General features: G+C 43.3%; 1 protein-coding gene across 2 annotated transcripts; it reads right to left on the bottom strand.

The window, feature by feature from the left end:
- Positions 1-422: 422 nt before the first annotated feature.
- On the bottom strand, positions 423-16473 carry DHRS9 (dehydrogenase/reductase 9). 2 transcript variants are annotated; one of them, XM_073305756.1, is made up of 5 exons: positions 16392-16473; positions 10329-10786; positions 5948-6206; positions 4908-5071; positions 423-1168 (listed from the first exon to the last, which is right to left on the bottom strand). In XM_073305756.1, exons 2-5 carry the CDS (start codon positions 10732-10734, stop codon positions 1068-1070), a joined length of 930 nt encoding a protein of 309 aa, XP_073161857.1. In that variant the 5' UTR covers positions 10735-10786; positions 16392-16473; the 3' UTR covers positions 423-1067. The 2 variants fall into 2 exon arrangements, with proteins under 2 accessions (XP_073161857.1, XP_073161856.1); XM_073305755.1 differs by lacking the exon at positions 423-1168 and adding an exon at positions 3260-3798 and having other exon boundaries at positions 10329-10677; positions 16374-16473.
- Positions 16474-17164: the final 691 nt, after the last annotated feature.

Genomic DNA, 17164 nt, shown 5'->3' with positions numbered 1-17164 from the left:
GACTTTAACAGGAGTTGGATCAAGCCCTCTGGGAATTAATCTTGGTTTTTTCCCCCTATACATGTGCACAATTTCTGTTTGCATTGATTGGAGTTGTGGGCACAGAAAAGGTGAGGAAAATAAACTCTTGTGTTTGATCGTGGTTAGGGCCAATTTCTTTTTTCTGATCTACAGTGCCTATTTCTGATCCCTAGAATAAACGCTGTCTCTGAGGAGCCGACAGCAAATTTTTTTTTTAAATAAAAAGCTTAGAATCCGTGAGGGCTACAAGCCCCCATCTGGGAAAAGCGTCCATGCAGATGTACAACAGCGAACAAACTGTTATAAGCTGGCCCAAAGCTGCCCGCTGCCCGCCTGGGTGCCACAAAACCTTGTGCGCTACATTTTGGATTTGGATGCAAAAGAGTTTTCTACCTGTACCTTGTTGTCCTTCCCTCTTTTACCCTCAGACCTACGTATTCTCTACCCTCATACAGGCAGAGCTGCCCCAGGCAGGATAGGCTGGACAACTCTGGCTTTTGAAATGAATGCATAGCTGCTTGTGAAAAGTGCTCTGAACCTAACTGAGTGAAAATTTAAACTGGAAAGGAAAATGCCTACTCCTCCTATGCCTGCTATGTGACGTAGCCAATAGAGACCTCTCTGGCTCTATGACCATATACGTGTCTTTTATCTAAATTAGAACTCCTGAATCAAACTGCACCATTCATGACACTATGTGGATTTGTGACTTTCCCTGGAGACTTGGGTCAATGCTTTATTTTATTTATTTATTTATATTTTAAATTCTGTATTAGCATGCAGCATTGTGGAGGTGGATTTTTTTCCTCGAGGTGGGAATTACACTGAATCTCACTGAATTTAAACTTTTATTTAAAATAATTAGGAGCTAGTTTGTGCAGCCCTTACAATGCTGAGCCCTTACTCATGTGAGTTGCTATTTTAATGGTTTTTGTTTTAGGTGTAGATGGAAAGGAGATATTTTCACTTGTTTTGCAGGACAATCCTCATTGACATTCCTCCCTTTTTATTTCTTTCTCCAATTGTACCTTTTCTTCTTCTCTTTGTCATAGTCTGTCTCTCCTGCTGCTTCTTTCTGACTCCACCTCTCTCTCTCTATAAAGGCGACTGATGTACGGCTCCCCAGTACATGCCTGGCAGTCTGGACCTGCCCAAAGATTCAAAATGTCTGTCACATATGATTTAACATTGTCAGGATATTCAGCATATAATGCAAAACAGTTAAAATGACCCCCCACTGCACTATTCTCCATCAGAAGTCCCAGGCTATTCCTGGAGGAGCATTCCTCTAGGTCTTTTTGCTGTCAGGTTGCATCCCTATTTTGAGATGTCACAGGCCTTCCCTGACTGAAAACAGGTGTAGTAGAAAAAAAATCTAAAGGGAGACTAAGTACTCCCTGTTTATGCTGAGAATCCTGGGTTCTGAACTGTGTGAAAACTTTTTGGAGGGGTTTAAAGGTCCTGCTTATCTTCCCCAAACCAGTGACTAAATGGCACTCTTCCACACAGGTAGCTTTTTCACCTGTGACAGAGATAATTTGTCAGTCTCCTGAGCACTCTCAGAACACAAGATATGAGAGAACACAACAGAATGGAAATTACTTAGGCAAAATGTGAGCTCGGGTTGTGACATTCTGAGAGAGTGTAAAGCCTGGCCCAAGACAGCTTGTCATCTACAGAACGCCGTACTTGAAAGCTGGCATTTCTCATCACTTCCATAGGCTTATTTCGTAATCGAATCTCTAGGTCTGAGAAAATACATGGAAAAATGACAGTGCTTGAAGGCTGGCATTGGGAAAGGAAATGAGATGTACAAATCCCCAGGCGCAAAGAAGAATCCAACATTCTTCATGCTAGACACAAGAACATTTTTAAGGTGTATGTTTCGTACACCATGGTTATAATGACAGGGAGTGTGGTATGTTGGCTAGAATAGGGAAGTGGGAGTCAGGACCAAATAGGATTGCCAACCCTCCAGGATTGACCTGGAGTCTCCAGGAATTAAAGATTATCACATGATGAAATCTCCAGGAAAACATCTAACCACAATTGGCAACCCTACCCCTGAGCTACTTTTATTTGCGGTATGACCTGAGCAAGTCCTGTCATCTCTCTGTGCCTCAGATTTCTGATCTGTAAAATGGACATTTAAGGATTTACCTGCCTGAAGGGGTTTTATGGTCTTAATTAATCTAGGTTTATAAAGCACTTTGAGAGATGTAGCTTGAAAGATGTTATAGGAGTACAAAATATTATTAAAGTACCTTCAAGTTCATTAAAATCAGTCACTAAATCAGATAACTGAAAAGTAGTCAATGTGAAAAAGGTGGTGATTGTGGGAATAACAGATCAGTGAGTCGTACTTCAGTGTCAGGTTAATAAGCTAAAAAATAATTACAAACTGATATGATATGGGAAGGAAAATTGTCTTTCTAGTCTACTAGAATTCTTTGGCGGAGTCAACTAAATAGTGCATAAAGGAGAACTGGTCAACACAATTGATCTGGACTTTCAAAATGACTTTGTTAAAGTCCCTCACAAGAGGCTATTGAGGAAATTACACTAAGTAGTTACTCTGTGAGAGGTAAAGGTCTGTCATGGATTAAGTACTGTCGGGAGAAGGGAAAAGAGGAATGAATGGTACATTTTTAGCATGGGTGTGGAGGTTAATGTTGAAGGAGGCCTGGGTCTCACTTTCACTCCACACCTTCCTGCTCCCGTTGGGGTAGGTAGCACCAGCAGATGTCCTAGCAGAGAGCCCCACATGACTAGTGAAAGATTAGTCACATCTTGGGTGCCGGTCAAAACGTGAGGCTAAGAAGTACCAATTAAATCTGATTACAGAATGAGAGTCCTCAAATTCCTAGGATCAAAACCAGCAGAAGATTAAATCACAGACCCCTCCCCCCCAAAAAACTCAGAGCGGAGACCAAATTGCCCTGCAGGTTGCCAGTATCCTTGTCACTGATCAAGGTTAATATTTCTCATTCCCATTTTCAGCCCCTGAGTGAGTAACAGACCGTTCATGTTTGTAGTGTTTTATGATTGGGAAGTGCCCAATCTGAGTGTGGGTGCTCAGCACGGACTGCAAACCTGGCATCTTTTAGGTTTCACAAGGTAAGCCCCCGAAATCACTGGTCATTTTGACCTCTCTAATTCATATTTTTCAGACTAAAGAAAAATCCAACACGAAATATTGTAAGGTTTGTAGCTGGTGATTTTTGGCCCACTTTATAACACTTTATGTGCTTAAAGCTGGATGACACATGAAGGATTGGTCACTTCTTTGCAACATTTCCTTTTTTATTGATTCTTTGATAAATGTGGCCTGGCTTATACATAAGATTAAAAATCTGGCTACAATATGTATCACAGATTTGAGAAACAGGCACTCTAAAAGCCTTTCGAAATATAAAAAAAAATATGTGTCGGGCTCAGTTTGGATCAGCAGGCAGAGGGCTAAAAGAACGGGCCGGTTCTCATTGACTCAGAGAGCAGGGCCTCCCCCCCTCCCCCGTTCAATGGGAAAGTGTAAATAAAGGAGGAGAATTCACCCCGCAGTGGGGTCAGCAAGCTCTGCTTTGTTTCTCAGGAGTACAAAGTCCTGTAGTGCTGCAGGCATGCTGGAAAGGGGGATCCAAAGAAGCTTCGCATCCCAGCCCGGGGAGTAACGTGAGCGAGGATTAATGCTCGTTAGCGCATGCTCCATACATTGCACAACCAGTGAGAGGTTTGTGTTCTGAAGCCTCTGAACCAGTTTTTCTTTCCTTGCTGCATCTGCAAAAATCAAGGAGGACTTCACTTCAGTGGCAGGACCTAAAGGAAAGGACAGCTAATTCTATCCCATTTCCTCAGCGTGCATTTGTGATGGTTACTTTGATTTTCAGTTCTGGCATGGCAGAGCCAAATGGCAGTTGCTGTTCTCCCCAAGACAAGGAGGAAAAGCGGTCCATATTAAGGGCCAAGTCTGGTCATTTTTACTCAAGCTAAGTAGTAATTTGCTCCCTGAATATTCCTATTGATTTCACTTGTGGAGTGGGGTACTACTTAAACTGAGCAAGGGTGGCAAAGCCTGGCTCATGACGTCTGTGGAAAGTCAGTCAGTCGTTTGCTCAGAAGAAGGAAGAGACAGAAGTAGAATTGAAGGGGACATAGACATTTCTGGTGCCAGGTTCAGTGCTGGTGTAAATGGGTGCAACTTCATTGACTTCAGTGGAGTCTACCTGCTGATGCCAGCAGTGAATCTGGCTCACTGGGATGGGAGAAGATACAAAAGGCAGCTGTGGAGAAAGACACTAGGGGAGGAGGGTATAGGGAATTTCCAAGGGTTATCGGATAAGCAGATCCCATTTCAAGCTGGATTCAGCAATAATCTCTCTGTCAGAGGAGCTGATCCTGCAGTGAGCTTTCTGCAGGTGCAGGGATCTGTCTATGCAGAGCCTATTGCCAGAATGTGGCCTTAGGTTTTTTCCATGGGTTCCATCACCATAGTATCTAATAGGAGCAAAGAAGGTTTGTCCTTGAATTGCCGAAAACTGGTAGTAGTGGGGAAGACACACACATCTCTCTCCTACCCTCTCATTGTTTTCTGCTTGCATCTTTGGGTCAAAGGTATGTGCATATGCATATTTGTTTGTTTAAGGGTCACATGCCAAGCTGACCATTCAAAACTCAGATGAAATCGGAAGGGGCAGAAGGAACAAAATAATGATTATTTTGTGCATAGTCATTTTACGACGTCTAGCATTTTAAGCTTCCATTTTTACATCCAATTTCAGAAGAAAGAGGTTCACTGTAAATCAGAAAAGTCTGGGCCATTTTCCAAGGATCCTGAAGCTGCAAATGCCATGGTCCCTTCAATACAAACTAATCAAGTAACGTCTCACCTTTCTGTACATACCCCTCTCCATATTGTTTTCTAATGGCAGGAGGAAGTTGATTCCAAATGGCCTCCCTTTCTTCGATGACCTTTTTTCGATTGGATAGTCCAGTTTTGAACAGCCCAGGTTCAATGCAAGAAACCTTAACTCCAAAAGCTTTCATGTCCCGTCTGCAGAAACAGCAAGTTAATGATGTCATTGCTATTTTAGACAGCATTGTTAATAGCTGATGTATTTATATCTGCACTAATTTTCTTTTCCTGTCTCTGTAGCTCATTGTGCGTATTGGTAAGGCCAAGATCAAACTGTAAGTAAGTGTTATCTAGTGGTGAGCCAGTGTGTAGCCAGCTCAGGGAAGCAGCCACTGTTTTTATTTATTTGATGTCCTTTGCAATGATACACAAAGGGGCCTGTACATACAAGACTATATATATATATATATATATACACACACACACACACACTTTAAACTTCAAAAGTTGCCTTTTGTTGTAGTTTTAAACTAAAATATGGGTCATTGCTTTTTTTATCTGAGTTGGTTCACCCATCCATAAGACTGCCTGTCTATTACATGAAGTTCTGCTCTTAGTCCAAGCATTCTGGAATATCTAGCTGTGCGCTGTTTAAAAAACAATCACAAAAAACACCCTCCCCCAGGAAAAAAACTCCTACCTGCAAAAAAATTAGGGTTAAAAGGCTGAGAAAAGCCCATGTACTCAGTTGAAGAGGCTTGAGGAAAAAGCAATAGTTACAGCCCAACTTTGTTAGGATAATTTTAACTATAACACACGACTATCTGGCAGGTATTTCCTCAGGATAGCGCTTCTGGGACTTTATAAGTGACCTTGCATTTTAAATTATGCCAATTGCAGTGCATACTGCAGTCATCTAGACTCTGTGTAAATGAGAATCAGACCCAATAAGGCCTCTTAATTCTTAGATTCCCCAACTAGCATTAGTTACCCCTCTGCTGGGTACTAACTCACTATCAAGTCTCTCAGCATTATCAAAAATGTATTATTTCCTCAAAATTAACATTACTGTACCTTAAACTGTCATTAAATCCTTCCACCCCAAACTTGGAAGGAACATAGCCACCCCCCCAGACTGCCAGGCGACCTCCAGTGCTGGATATGTTTACTAGTCTCCCTCTGGCCTTTTTTACCAAGGGAAGCAAATGTAATGTAACATTTATGAGGCCAATTAAATTAGTTTCAATTGGTGCTCTGAAGTGCTCAATATTCAACCAGTCTGTCGGCGCTGATGGTCCCATAATCCCTGCATTGTTGACCAGCCCCCACAGACCTGCACAGAAACAAACAAAAAATTAAAGTAGTGATTTAGGAAGCAAATATTCACCTCTATGTAATATAAAGAGGAGCCAAACCGACTGAGAACTCATCAAGAACTGTCTGAGAGCCAGATGGATTACAAGATGGGCAGGGACTCATACATAAGATACCTCTATATCTCCTGCAGCCTTCACCATTTTACCTGAGGCTTGCATTTCACCACCACTCTTTCCAAACCACTTCACAACCTGTATTAACATTTTCCTTTGATGACCTTTGAAGGTGTGTGGGTGGGTGGGAAGTCTGGGGGCTTTGGAAGTCAGTGGGACAGTGAGGAGTTAGAAACAAAGAGCTATAATATTTTTGACACAGCTAAAAGTAAAATATCCAGAATATCAGGGTGGGGTAAGATGGTCTGGATAATATAAGAGACCTAGACTTGCAACCAAAATTGAAGTCAATCTTTTTGAAAACAGCTAAGAGCACAATAATCAATTTCATGTCTCCCTCCACTCAATATACGATTGCAGTGGAAGGCTTGCATCTCCTAGTTACAATAATCTCAGAGTCATTCTGTAGACTCTCTTCTCATGGCTTCTCTTCTATCTCTTTCTGTATTAACAGAGCAGTTAAAGTTGAATTGCAGGACTGTATTAGGCATCTTTTTTTGTATGGGTGCTCCATCCAGAAAATATTTATTCCCCAAAGGAGCTCCCATATCCTGGCTTCTCTTTAGTCACAGCAATGTAGTATGGTGAAGGACCACTTAACAAAGGTGTTGGTATTAACATTGGCATAACAGATTTGTAGTTATTTGCCTTCGGAAGCTAAGTGCTTTCTTAACTCAGCTGCCCTTAGACTGAGTTTCCAAGAGCTGAGCTCAGGTTTCTCTGCCCTCTTATCTTTGGAAATGTGTCCAAAAAATTCTTCTATTACACATGTGTAAAACTGCCAGCTTTAAAGATTCATAACTTTAAAAATCCTGAACTGATATTTTCAAACTTGGATTTTTTACATTTCAGTGAAGCCTTTCAAACAAGATAAATCTGAAGTTTTGTTCTTCCATCATTAGTGTTGACATTGACATAGGAAAGTGAATTTTTCTTATAATCACAAAACTCAAAAAAGAATTGAACGGATAATCCTCCAACATTACAGCAAAAATCACCTTTAGGTTTAGACCAAATGCTGAAAATTTCAACCGCAAAACAACTTGTTTGAGCAAGTTATAAGCAATTAAAAAGGGAGCGAGGGAGGTTAGTCTGGAAGTTGCATGTTGCAAGTTCCAAGCTGCATGGTTCAACGGGCCAGATTCTGTTTCATCTTACCTCTGAGCAGTGCTTTTATTCCACCAGTAGCCCCATTGAAATCAAAGCAATCAATTAATTAACATGAGTAACAGTATCAGAATTGGGTCCTATGAAGGTAGCCTCTGGATAGTTAATATGGGATTGCATAGGAAATATTTTATGGCTGGATAAATAACTGATTGAGGTGATTAATATGTAAATGAATAATTTGTTCAATGAATTTTGTCTCTTTTCCTATTTGAAAATGATCTGCACTCAGAGCCCAATTTTCAAAAAAATGCATTTAATATTCAAAATGATCCACTAAATAAAGTTCTATAAATAATAATGAGTCTGTCTATTGTTCATGAGCAGTTTGTTGAGAGTATTCAATATTAAAAATCTTTTAACTCTGTACATAGCTCTCACGGTATACTTAAAGAGCAAAAGAATGGCCACCCTGGTTCAGACCAATGCTATAGCTAGTTCTGAATCCTGTCTTCTGACAGTTGCCAGTGTCAAATGCTTCAGAGGAAATGAACAGGGCAATTATCGAGTGATCCATTCCCTGTCATTCATGCCCACCTTCTGGCAGTCAGAGGCTTAGGGATACCCAGAACTTGGGGGTTGCATCCCTGACCATTTTGAATAATAGCCATGTTGATGGAACTATTCTCCATTAAACTGTTTTTGAACTCAGTTATACTTTTGGCCTTCACAACATCCCCTGGCAAAGAGTTCTACTGGTTGACTGTGTGCTGTGTGAAGAAGTACTTCCTTTTGTTCGTTTTAAACCTGCTGCCTATTAATTTCATTGGGGACTCCTGGTTCTTGTGTAATGTGAATGGGTGAACAACTCTTCCCTATTCACTTTCTCTGCACCATTCATGATTTTATAGACCTTACTCATATCCCCCTTTTAGTGTAGATGCTGACTCCGTGGGTGCTCCGGGGCTGGAGCACCCATGGGGAAAAAATTAGTGGGTGCTCTGCACCCACTGGCCGCCAAGCTCCCCTCACCCCCCCCACCTCCTCCTCCTCGCTGAGCATGCCACGTCCCTGCTCCTCTGCCTACCTCCCAGCACTTCCCCCCAGCTGCTGCCAAACAGCTGTTTGGCGGTGTGCTGGGAGGGAGGGGGAAGAGCAGGAATGTGGAGTGCTCAGGGGAGGAGTCGGGGAAGAGGCAGGGCCGGGGTGGGCATTTGGGGAAGGGGTTGGAATAGGGGCAGGGAGGTGGCAGAGTTGGGATGAGGAGTTTGGGGAAGGGGTTGGAATGGGGGTTGGGCAGGGGCGGGGCCACATTGAAGGGGTGGAGTGGGGGGGCAGGGCCAGGGGCAGAGTGGGGGGGGGGTCGAGCACCCAGTGGAAAGCAGGGAAGTTGGTGCCTATGCCCTGTAGTCATCTTTTTTCTCAGCTGCTTTGCTCTCTAACAGGGGACTTCGTTCTGCAAAGTGCTGATCACTCTGGCACTGATCCAGCAATGCACTTAAGGATGTGCTCAGCTTGAAACACATAAACAGTCCCATCAAAGTCAATAAAATTCAGTTTCCATTGTGAATATTTGTCTACTTTCCAACAATGTTCTCCAATATTCACCTAAAATTAACTGAATCCATAAAGATTCCTTCCAGTGAAGTCATCCATTAGAATATTTGTGGAAAGCGATATAAAAGAGACAACACAGCCAAATACAAATTTCAAACAAATATCCCGAGGGATCTATTTTGCAGTTTTTATCCATGCCTCTTAAACAGTTGCAATTCACGTAAGTGTAACCTCTCATTGGAGTTTGCTCAGCTCCTAGAGCTCTCGACTGAGCTTCCCGGGATTCCTACCCTCTGGACTATAATAATAACGGCTACCAGAGCCCTCTGACACCATTTCCAAGCATGCTTGGAGCCAGGGGTGGAGATAGAATGGTTTAGAAACCCTTGCTGAGGTCAATAGGGTGGTTTGTGGATGAGGTGATATGGACAAGCAGTTTACTGGGCCAGTGATGAGCCGGGGCTGCTCAGCCCCTCGATGGGGCTTTGTCCTGACTCAGAGACAAAGGGACCAGTTTTTGTTTCAGTTTTGAGTTTGGGAGCGGAGCGAGAAGCAGACCAACTCAGGGGATCTTTGATTAACTTCCCCTCCCTACAAAGGAGAATCTTTGAATTGCTGTGGAATCTAGTGCATGGGTCAGGCAGTTCCAGCTCTGCAGAGACCAGTGTCCACAGTGATAGAGATCCAACCCACCAAGACCTCCATTGGACTCCCAACCAGAGAGCCATGACAAGACTTTGCCCACCTAAGGGTAAAGACACTGTAAGAGGACCATTTTGTTTTTATTTTAGTTGGCCAACAGTGCTACAACACTCATCTCCAAACTCACCCCCACCATATCACCTACCTGCGATGTGCCAGCTGTGGGCTGGAAGGTGTTGTGCATGTTGAGAGGTGGGGAATTGGTTGATTTATTCATGTTTTAGTACTTATTAGTTAACCCTAAACTTTTCCTTCCCCAGAACCTATAGTCCTGCTCCCAGTAAAGGTCACTGCTGTTATATTGTTATTTTTGGATGTGTCATTTCTTTACTGGGGTTTATGTTGATGTATTTAATTGTTTTGCATGTGCTGGGTTTTATACTTCTTGCTAGCAATGGTAGTATTAATGTTCTCCAGGGACAGCAACCTTGTGTCACAGGCACAGCAAGGAGTCATCTTGGGTGGAGACACCAGCATCACTAAAGAGAGCTCAGGAGAGGGGAGAAGCCAGTTCCAAGAAGCAAGCATAAAGGAGGAGGTATGAGCCACACCTTAGGGAGGGGCTACATAGGAAATAATCCAGATCTTCTGTCACTCACCTGCTGACCCCACTTCAGCTTTAATCCACTCAGCCACCTTCCTAACATTGTCTGGATCTGTCACATCCAGCAACACTGTTTGGAGCTGCTCTGAGGTTGCTGCTTTTAGCTCCACTGCTCCCGCTTCAGTCAGACAACTGGCAAGAACTCGAAATCCTTTCTTATCAAAAGTCCTTGCTGCCAGATTTCCAAATCCCGAGTCACATCCAGTGATGAATATATATTTGTCTGTGAGATCTCTAATCTTCTGCCCATCTTGTGCCTTCCATCTCCACCACAAATAGAAGACGGCCAGAAAGATGAGGATGTGGAAAAACATTTTCACTAAAGACTTCTGGTCCCTTTTCTCCTGAAACAGAAAGAACCAATGAAGGGAGGCTTTCCCCCACTTTTGTTCTGAGTTCATTTAAACAGGAGAGGACACAGCTCCTTGAAGCGACTTCCTCAGTGTTCTGCACCTATAGGATTATTGCTTGATTAAAATGAGGACAAAAGCTAACATGGCAAAAATTTTATGATGGGATTTTACAGAATAAAAGGACCCTTGAACACTGCATCCCCTTTTCAGAGCCTCAGCTCCAAAGGAGACATAGTTGAGATGTAAAGAGTTTAGAGCAGGGCAGCAAAAATGAAGGCTGTATAGAAGGAGACTGACAAGACTGGGCTGCACTCACTCCTTGATTTGTACTAGCACAATAAAGCAACTGGCAGTGCAAGGTCTATGAGGAGCAGGGGTCCAGCTGCACAAGCCACCCCCAACCTTCCTCTTTGCAGCACCCCAAAAATGTGGGTAGGGCCATCGTGGAAGGGAGCAGACCAGCACAGCACATCGCACAATGGGGTCCTGATCCAGGACTACAGCTCCTAGGTGCTATGGTAATACAGGTAAAAATAGATTATAATCACAAATATGCTGATTACTGGGATTATGCATTTCTGGGGGACAGTCCACTAGCAGAGCTCCTCCCAACTGGAATCTAAGACTGTCTTTCCCAGACAGAGTCCCAGAGGAGGATGGTGGCACTTGTCCCCCTCAGGGAGTAAATTTCTCCTCTAGTACATTCGTCCCATGAGTTCAGGAGGGTGCAATTTGCATCCCTGCTCCTTTAGAAGTGAATCTGACCATTCAACCCTGTGTTGCCTTTTGTGTTTGGTAAGAGTCTACCACATTTTGGGATCGACTGCAATAATAAGAATAATGAGCAAATAATAAATAATTAACAATGGACATACCAGCATTCATTACAGTCAAAACTTGAGTGAAAAACAATTGGTTGTGCCTCCTCATCTAGGGCCATGACACAGAAAACAAGACAATGAAATAATCTGGGAGACCTGCTAAACAGAGAGAAGGTAACTTAGTATTTTTATACACTGCATATAGACACTGCTATCTCACTGCTGCAGGCAGTCATTGCTGCTACATTCACTCTGGCCAAATTCTCCATCTGGAAGAAGACAAAAACAACCAAACAGTGCAAAAGCAAAGCACATGCATTTAACCTGTTGTTCTGTATTGTGGGAGGGAGGGATGTTCCTGTATTGTATTGTGGGAGGGAGGGGTGTTCCTTTCTTATCCCCACATGTAATCACTTTATGCCCTAAAACACAAGGACCCATATATCTTTTGCCTGATTTCCTAGCTAATGTGGCTGCTTGTCAGAGGCTGCTCAAGACAATCTGCTGCCCTAGGTAAAACTTCAGTGTGCTTGCTCCCTCCTAGGGCAGTAGATTTGGCCTGGTTCCGCCTCCATCATGACAGAAGAGTAGCCAGGGCAAATGTAAGTGAGTGGTGTTGTGACGGGGCACCCTGGGTTGCAATGCCACTCAGATTTGGCCCAGCTAATTCTCTGTTATGATGGAGGGTCGGCTGGACCAAATCTGCCACCCTAGAGAGCTGCCCAGAAATCTGCTGCCCTAGGCTGTTTCCTCATTTGCCTATAGCTAGAGTGGCCTGTGTTACATGTTATGCTTGTCTTCTTGTAAATATCTTTGATGGAAGTGGGTGCAGCCTCTTGCATTGCAAGGTGTTGCACATAAGTGTTGCAGAACAGGATACATACATATACTAATTTGTGTTGCTTAACTTTGCTGTCCCCTGTGACTTCAGTTGTGGGGAGAGGTCACTGAACTAGATAAACAAATGCTTGATCCCAGTGTGGTTAAGTATATTTTGTTTGTACATTAGAACAAGGAGTTCTAGTACGTAAACTTATGTATACACAAAAGAATGTTGCTTTTCTCTGTGACCTTTAATCAGCTTCTTTGGAAAAATAATTCGGTTTATCATAGTGCAGATGGGTGAGGCACTGCTTGGGTGTGTAGAGAGCCACAGAGGATACACAATCTAAGGGTGTGTCTACACCACAATTAAACACCCCCTGGCTGGCCTGTGTCAGCTGACTCTCAAGGGCAGTGGTTCTTAAGCTTTACTGCAGCCTGTACCCCTTTGGTTCTCAAAATATGTTCTTGCACCCCTTATCAAAAATGGTTGAAGTAGGTCAGTTCTTTAAACCTAGATATATCATAACTATAGACTGAAAGAGATAGAATTATATACCATATATACTCGTTTGTAAGCTGAATTTTTTTTTAGTAAAAAAGGGAAGCACAAGAGAAGGGGGTCGGCTTATGAACGGGTATAGAGAGCGGGAGAGGTGGGATGCAGCCCCACCCCCCAACAGAGGGGGCAAGGAGAGGCAGCACAGCCAGAAGAGCCAGGAGGGAAGAGGCGGGGCCAGAGGCTCTCCGCTTCTGGCCACGCTGCTCTTCCCCCAGCCTCGAAGCAGCTGCAGCTCCGGGGCTGGCAGGCTGCGACTGCGCCGCCCGACCCCACCCACCAGAGCATGCTCTGGCCCCGCCTGCCGGAGCAGGCTGTGACTACGCTGCCCAGCCTGCCAGAGCAGCTCTGGCTAGGCCAGAGACATCCTCCCCTGGCCCGCCCCAGCTAAGGTGGGATGGGGAAAGTGTGGGGGTCTCGGGCTAGGGGTGGGGTCATGTTGGAGTTGGTCACAGGGGTTACTCCCCTGACCCCAGCTTTTCCTTCCTCCAAAATTTCCCCACCAGTTCTGGCATGCCGGGACACTTTGTTTACTTAGGTTTACCTCTGTGCCTGTGGACGTTAGAGGTAAACAAACCATCTCGGCCTGCCAGCGGCTTATCCTGATGGCCCGGTTGCCAAAGTTTGCTGACTGCTGAATTATAGGGTCAGCTTATGACTGGGTCATAAAAATTTTCCATTTTTCCTTATCCATCTTGGGGGGGGCTCAGCTTATAAACAAACTGGCTTGTGATCAAGTATGTACAGTATTTATTTTAATTTCACAGTAAAATTAAGAATACATGAAAAATTACACACTTTAAGTTTACCAACTCTTCTGCTGTTGCTTTTGTTCAATGATGTTCGAGAAATGAGGAACTTTTTGAAATAGCCACATGCATGTCTTCACTCTCATTTAGGCGGTTTCTGGCCTTTGTTTTGATGTGTAAGGGTGATGAAAACCCTCACACAAGTAGGTAGTCACAAATGGCACAAGGATCTCCAGTGCTGTCTTCATCAGTTGTGGAAACGGTGCTAGTTGAGGACACCAGAAATTTCCAAGCTTCATTTCGCAAACTCCATTTGGATTCGGCCATTGGCTCGTAATTCAATGAGATCTTTCATCAAATCACTATTGTTGATGGAATCCAGGTTAAAAAGAAATGGATCCAGTATCCACTTCTTTTCTACATCAAGATCTACAGTAGAAAAATATCCTTGGAAAGAGTCACTCAACTGTTGCAAATGCTTTGTCACTTGAGTTGCGATGGTCATTCCTTCATTTTCTGAAACAACTGTTTGTTGTACTTATGTGCCTGGGCTTAATTTGTGTTTTCAATGATTTACCATCTAAAAAAATCTGGCATGTCTCACACCCCCCAGAAAGGGCGTCTTGCACCCCTCAGGGGCGTGTGCACCCCAGGTTAAGAACCACTGCTCTGGGGGGGGATCAGGCTGCAGGGCTGTTTAATTGAGGTATAGATGTTAAGGTTCAGGCTGGAGCTGGGCTTTGGGACCTGGTGAGGTCCCACAGACCAGCTGCAGGTGTTTAATTGCAGTGTAGACATGCCCTAAGGTTCTAGTGTGTCTCTTCTCACCTAAGCAGTGTCTCATCATCTACACTGCTATTTATGCCTGTGCTGGGAGGAGTTTGCAGCTTCTGTACTCTGCTCCCTGACATGAGGAGTGTACAGTGTAAACAACCCTTTAGACTGAAATTCAATCTAATCATTTTGCTTTCTTTGAAATCAAGATTTTGGAATGAAATTTTTTTATTTTGAAGCATTGAGTTGAAAGAATAATTTTATGTCAAATCATTTCATTTCGATTGAAAATGTCCTAATTTTTCTGTTTTGACATTTCCAATTTGAAACTTTTCAGAATTCTTCATTTTTTGTGAAAAATTGACATTTTGACTTTTGGCTCCAGTTTGGAATGGAAAGTAATTTTGAATTATAAAAATGTCCTGTGAAAGGAAAATTCCAAATTTTCAAACAGCTGTAGTCAGTACAATTACGTTTCTCTGTATAGTGAAGTTCTATGAGTGAGACCACAAGAAAGTAAGCTGGCTTTATGTAATGAGCTCCCTACCAAGGTCATCAGTTGTGATAGAGGTTATGATGTTTATGGACCAAAACCACAGACCTCCCCCCCTTGATCTGAAGGAGTAACTCCACTGGCTGATGGTGATAGTAGACACATACATTATATGCAGGCAGCCAGCCACAAGAAGGAGACAGGAGCACACAGATTTAGCCATTGTATTATAGCTACTGTACCTAGCAGTTCAACTTATTCCCCACACAAATAAGAAATTTCATTTCATTAAATGAAATGAAAATTGATTCTTATCAGCAAAGAACACCTTTCAGAAAGGCAACTCCTCTCTTCTAGCTGGCAAAGTTACAAATTACATACTTTTTCTTAATGGTCAATTTACTTTCTTCAGTTCTGCTTGGGGTATTTCATTTCCTTCTCCAAAATCATGCACCGATGAAGGAAAAATATTGTAACTATGTAGTGGCATCTCACAGGACAGACATGCCACTTCTGCTTTTGAACAGTAAAACCTCAAAAAAAGTAGAGGGTAAAACCTGTGTTGGACAAAGTGAATACTAAATATCTCTAGCAAGTTTCCTGTGAACACCAAGAAAAAAGTGAAGACACACATTTTCATGGCACTATACCTGAATCAGCAGGAGCTTTGAAGCACTTTCTGTGCACAGCCACACTTCAAGAATCTTGCATTTGTGGCAATCTTGTGTTAATACTTCTAATTCAAACTGAGAACAAACTTTTTTCAGAAGCATAGTGTAGGGGCAAGGTTGCGGAAGATTGGTGAGGAGCTAAGTGGTGGACTGAGTACGTGACTGGATGTAAGCAGAGGATGCATGCAGTTTCAATGAACTTTGACAGACCCTGCCAAAAGCTATTGTAGCATAGCTCAGCATTTTTGCCTGTAAACGAGTCAGTTTATGTAATAAGCATAAATAATACATGTAAGAATGTAACCAGCTGTTGACCCCAGGTAACCCTGAGATAAGAGCAGAGAATATAGAGCCGCAGAGGACGCCCCCCAGCGGAGTCCTGTCTGGTCAGCTGTCCCGAACGGCCAGAGTCCCTGGCAGCCGCTCCGTGCGTCCTAGGGGCTCCCCATGCAGATTGGGGCGCAAGTTCTTCCTTCCTTCAATAAAGAATAGTTTACTATTCTTGGGCCTGAGCGTCCTCCTTTTGCTGGTATCTTCCCGCCGGCCCTCGCGGCCACACATAGCAAATAGATTAAGTCCCTGCCTCTCAGTGAGCTCATTTGAGAGGGAGAGACAAAAGTACCCTGTTGTTCAAAATTTCAAAACCAGATGAAAGTATTTCCCTGGCAATTGTAAAAGGCAAAGTATCACCGAACTGGAAACATTTATCAGTAACTCTAAATGAATCAGATTCAGAAAAGCGTTTCCTTTTCTTCCCCTCTATGTCTAAGGTTAGAGCCAAATAAATAAAATGCTTACATGAAAAATTTTACTCACAACTGATTTAGGGGAGATATGGTCTCTTGAAGGTAGTCACTGCCTTGTTTTTCTGTCTCTGTTTAGGGAAGATATGTTCTCTGTGTGTGCTTACTTAAGGAAGTAGTGCTGAACCAGGAAAAGACTGGTTACATCGGTTTCACAAGTCAGTTGTCATAAACAGCGGCTCTGTCTTGATCATTAGAAGGTTGGATGAGCTTGATTAATGTTTGTTCCTTATTCATGTTTGTTATATGATCCATTGCTGGGTATTGTATATGTCACCTGTGCACTCCGAAATGAGCCAAAACTTCACTGTTAGTGTAGGCAGCTACGTTGGTTTCAGAGGTTCTTTGATTTGATTCTAGCAGGGCCATAGAGCTTTTTGGGGACGTGCGGCAAAATCTGAAAATGAGCCCCTCCCATCCTTCCAAAAAATTACCACAGGGGGGAGGAAGGGTTAGAGAGTCAGTGTACCCTGCAGCAACAGTGTCCCATGAGGCTGGGTCCTGCTCCCTGCTCTGAACATTGTGACCTGGTGTGTGGAGTGGCATTGCCATTTGGGTTTGGCCCAGCTGCCTCTCTGTCATGGTGAAGCAGCCTTCATGGCCAAACTTCAGTGGTGCTGCAGCCCTGTGCACCTGCTTGCAAGACCACTTGGTTTGAGGAGAGGATGGGGCAAAAGTGTCTTTCCCCTGACTCCTGGATTCTAGAGTGGGGCAGATAATGAAAAGAATTCACCGTGACCATTTCCTTGCATTTAAAAATGAATTTGCTTGGATTGTTCATTTAAT

This window comes from Lepidochelys kempii, chromosome 11 (genome assembly GCF_965140265.1).
Source record: "Lepidochelys kempii isolate rLepKem1 chromosome 11, rLepKem1.hap2, whole genome shotgun sequence".
NCBI lineage: Eukaryota > Metazoa > Chordata > Testudines > Cheloniidae > Lepidochelys > Lepidochelys kempii.
Note: the sequence above shows the minus strand (reverse complement) of the source record. Positions and strands in the feature narration are given on the sequence as shown.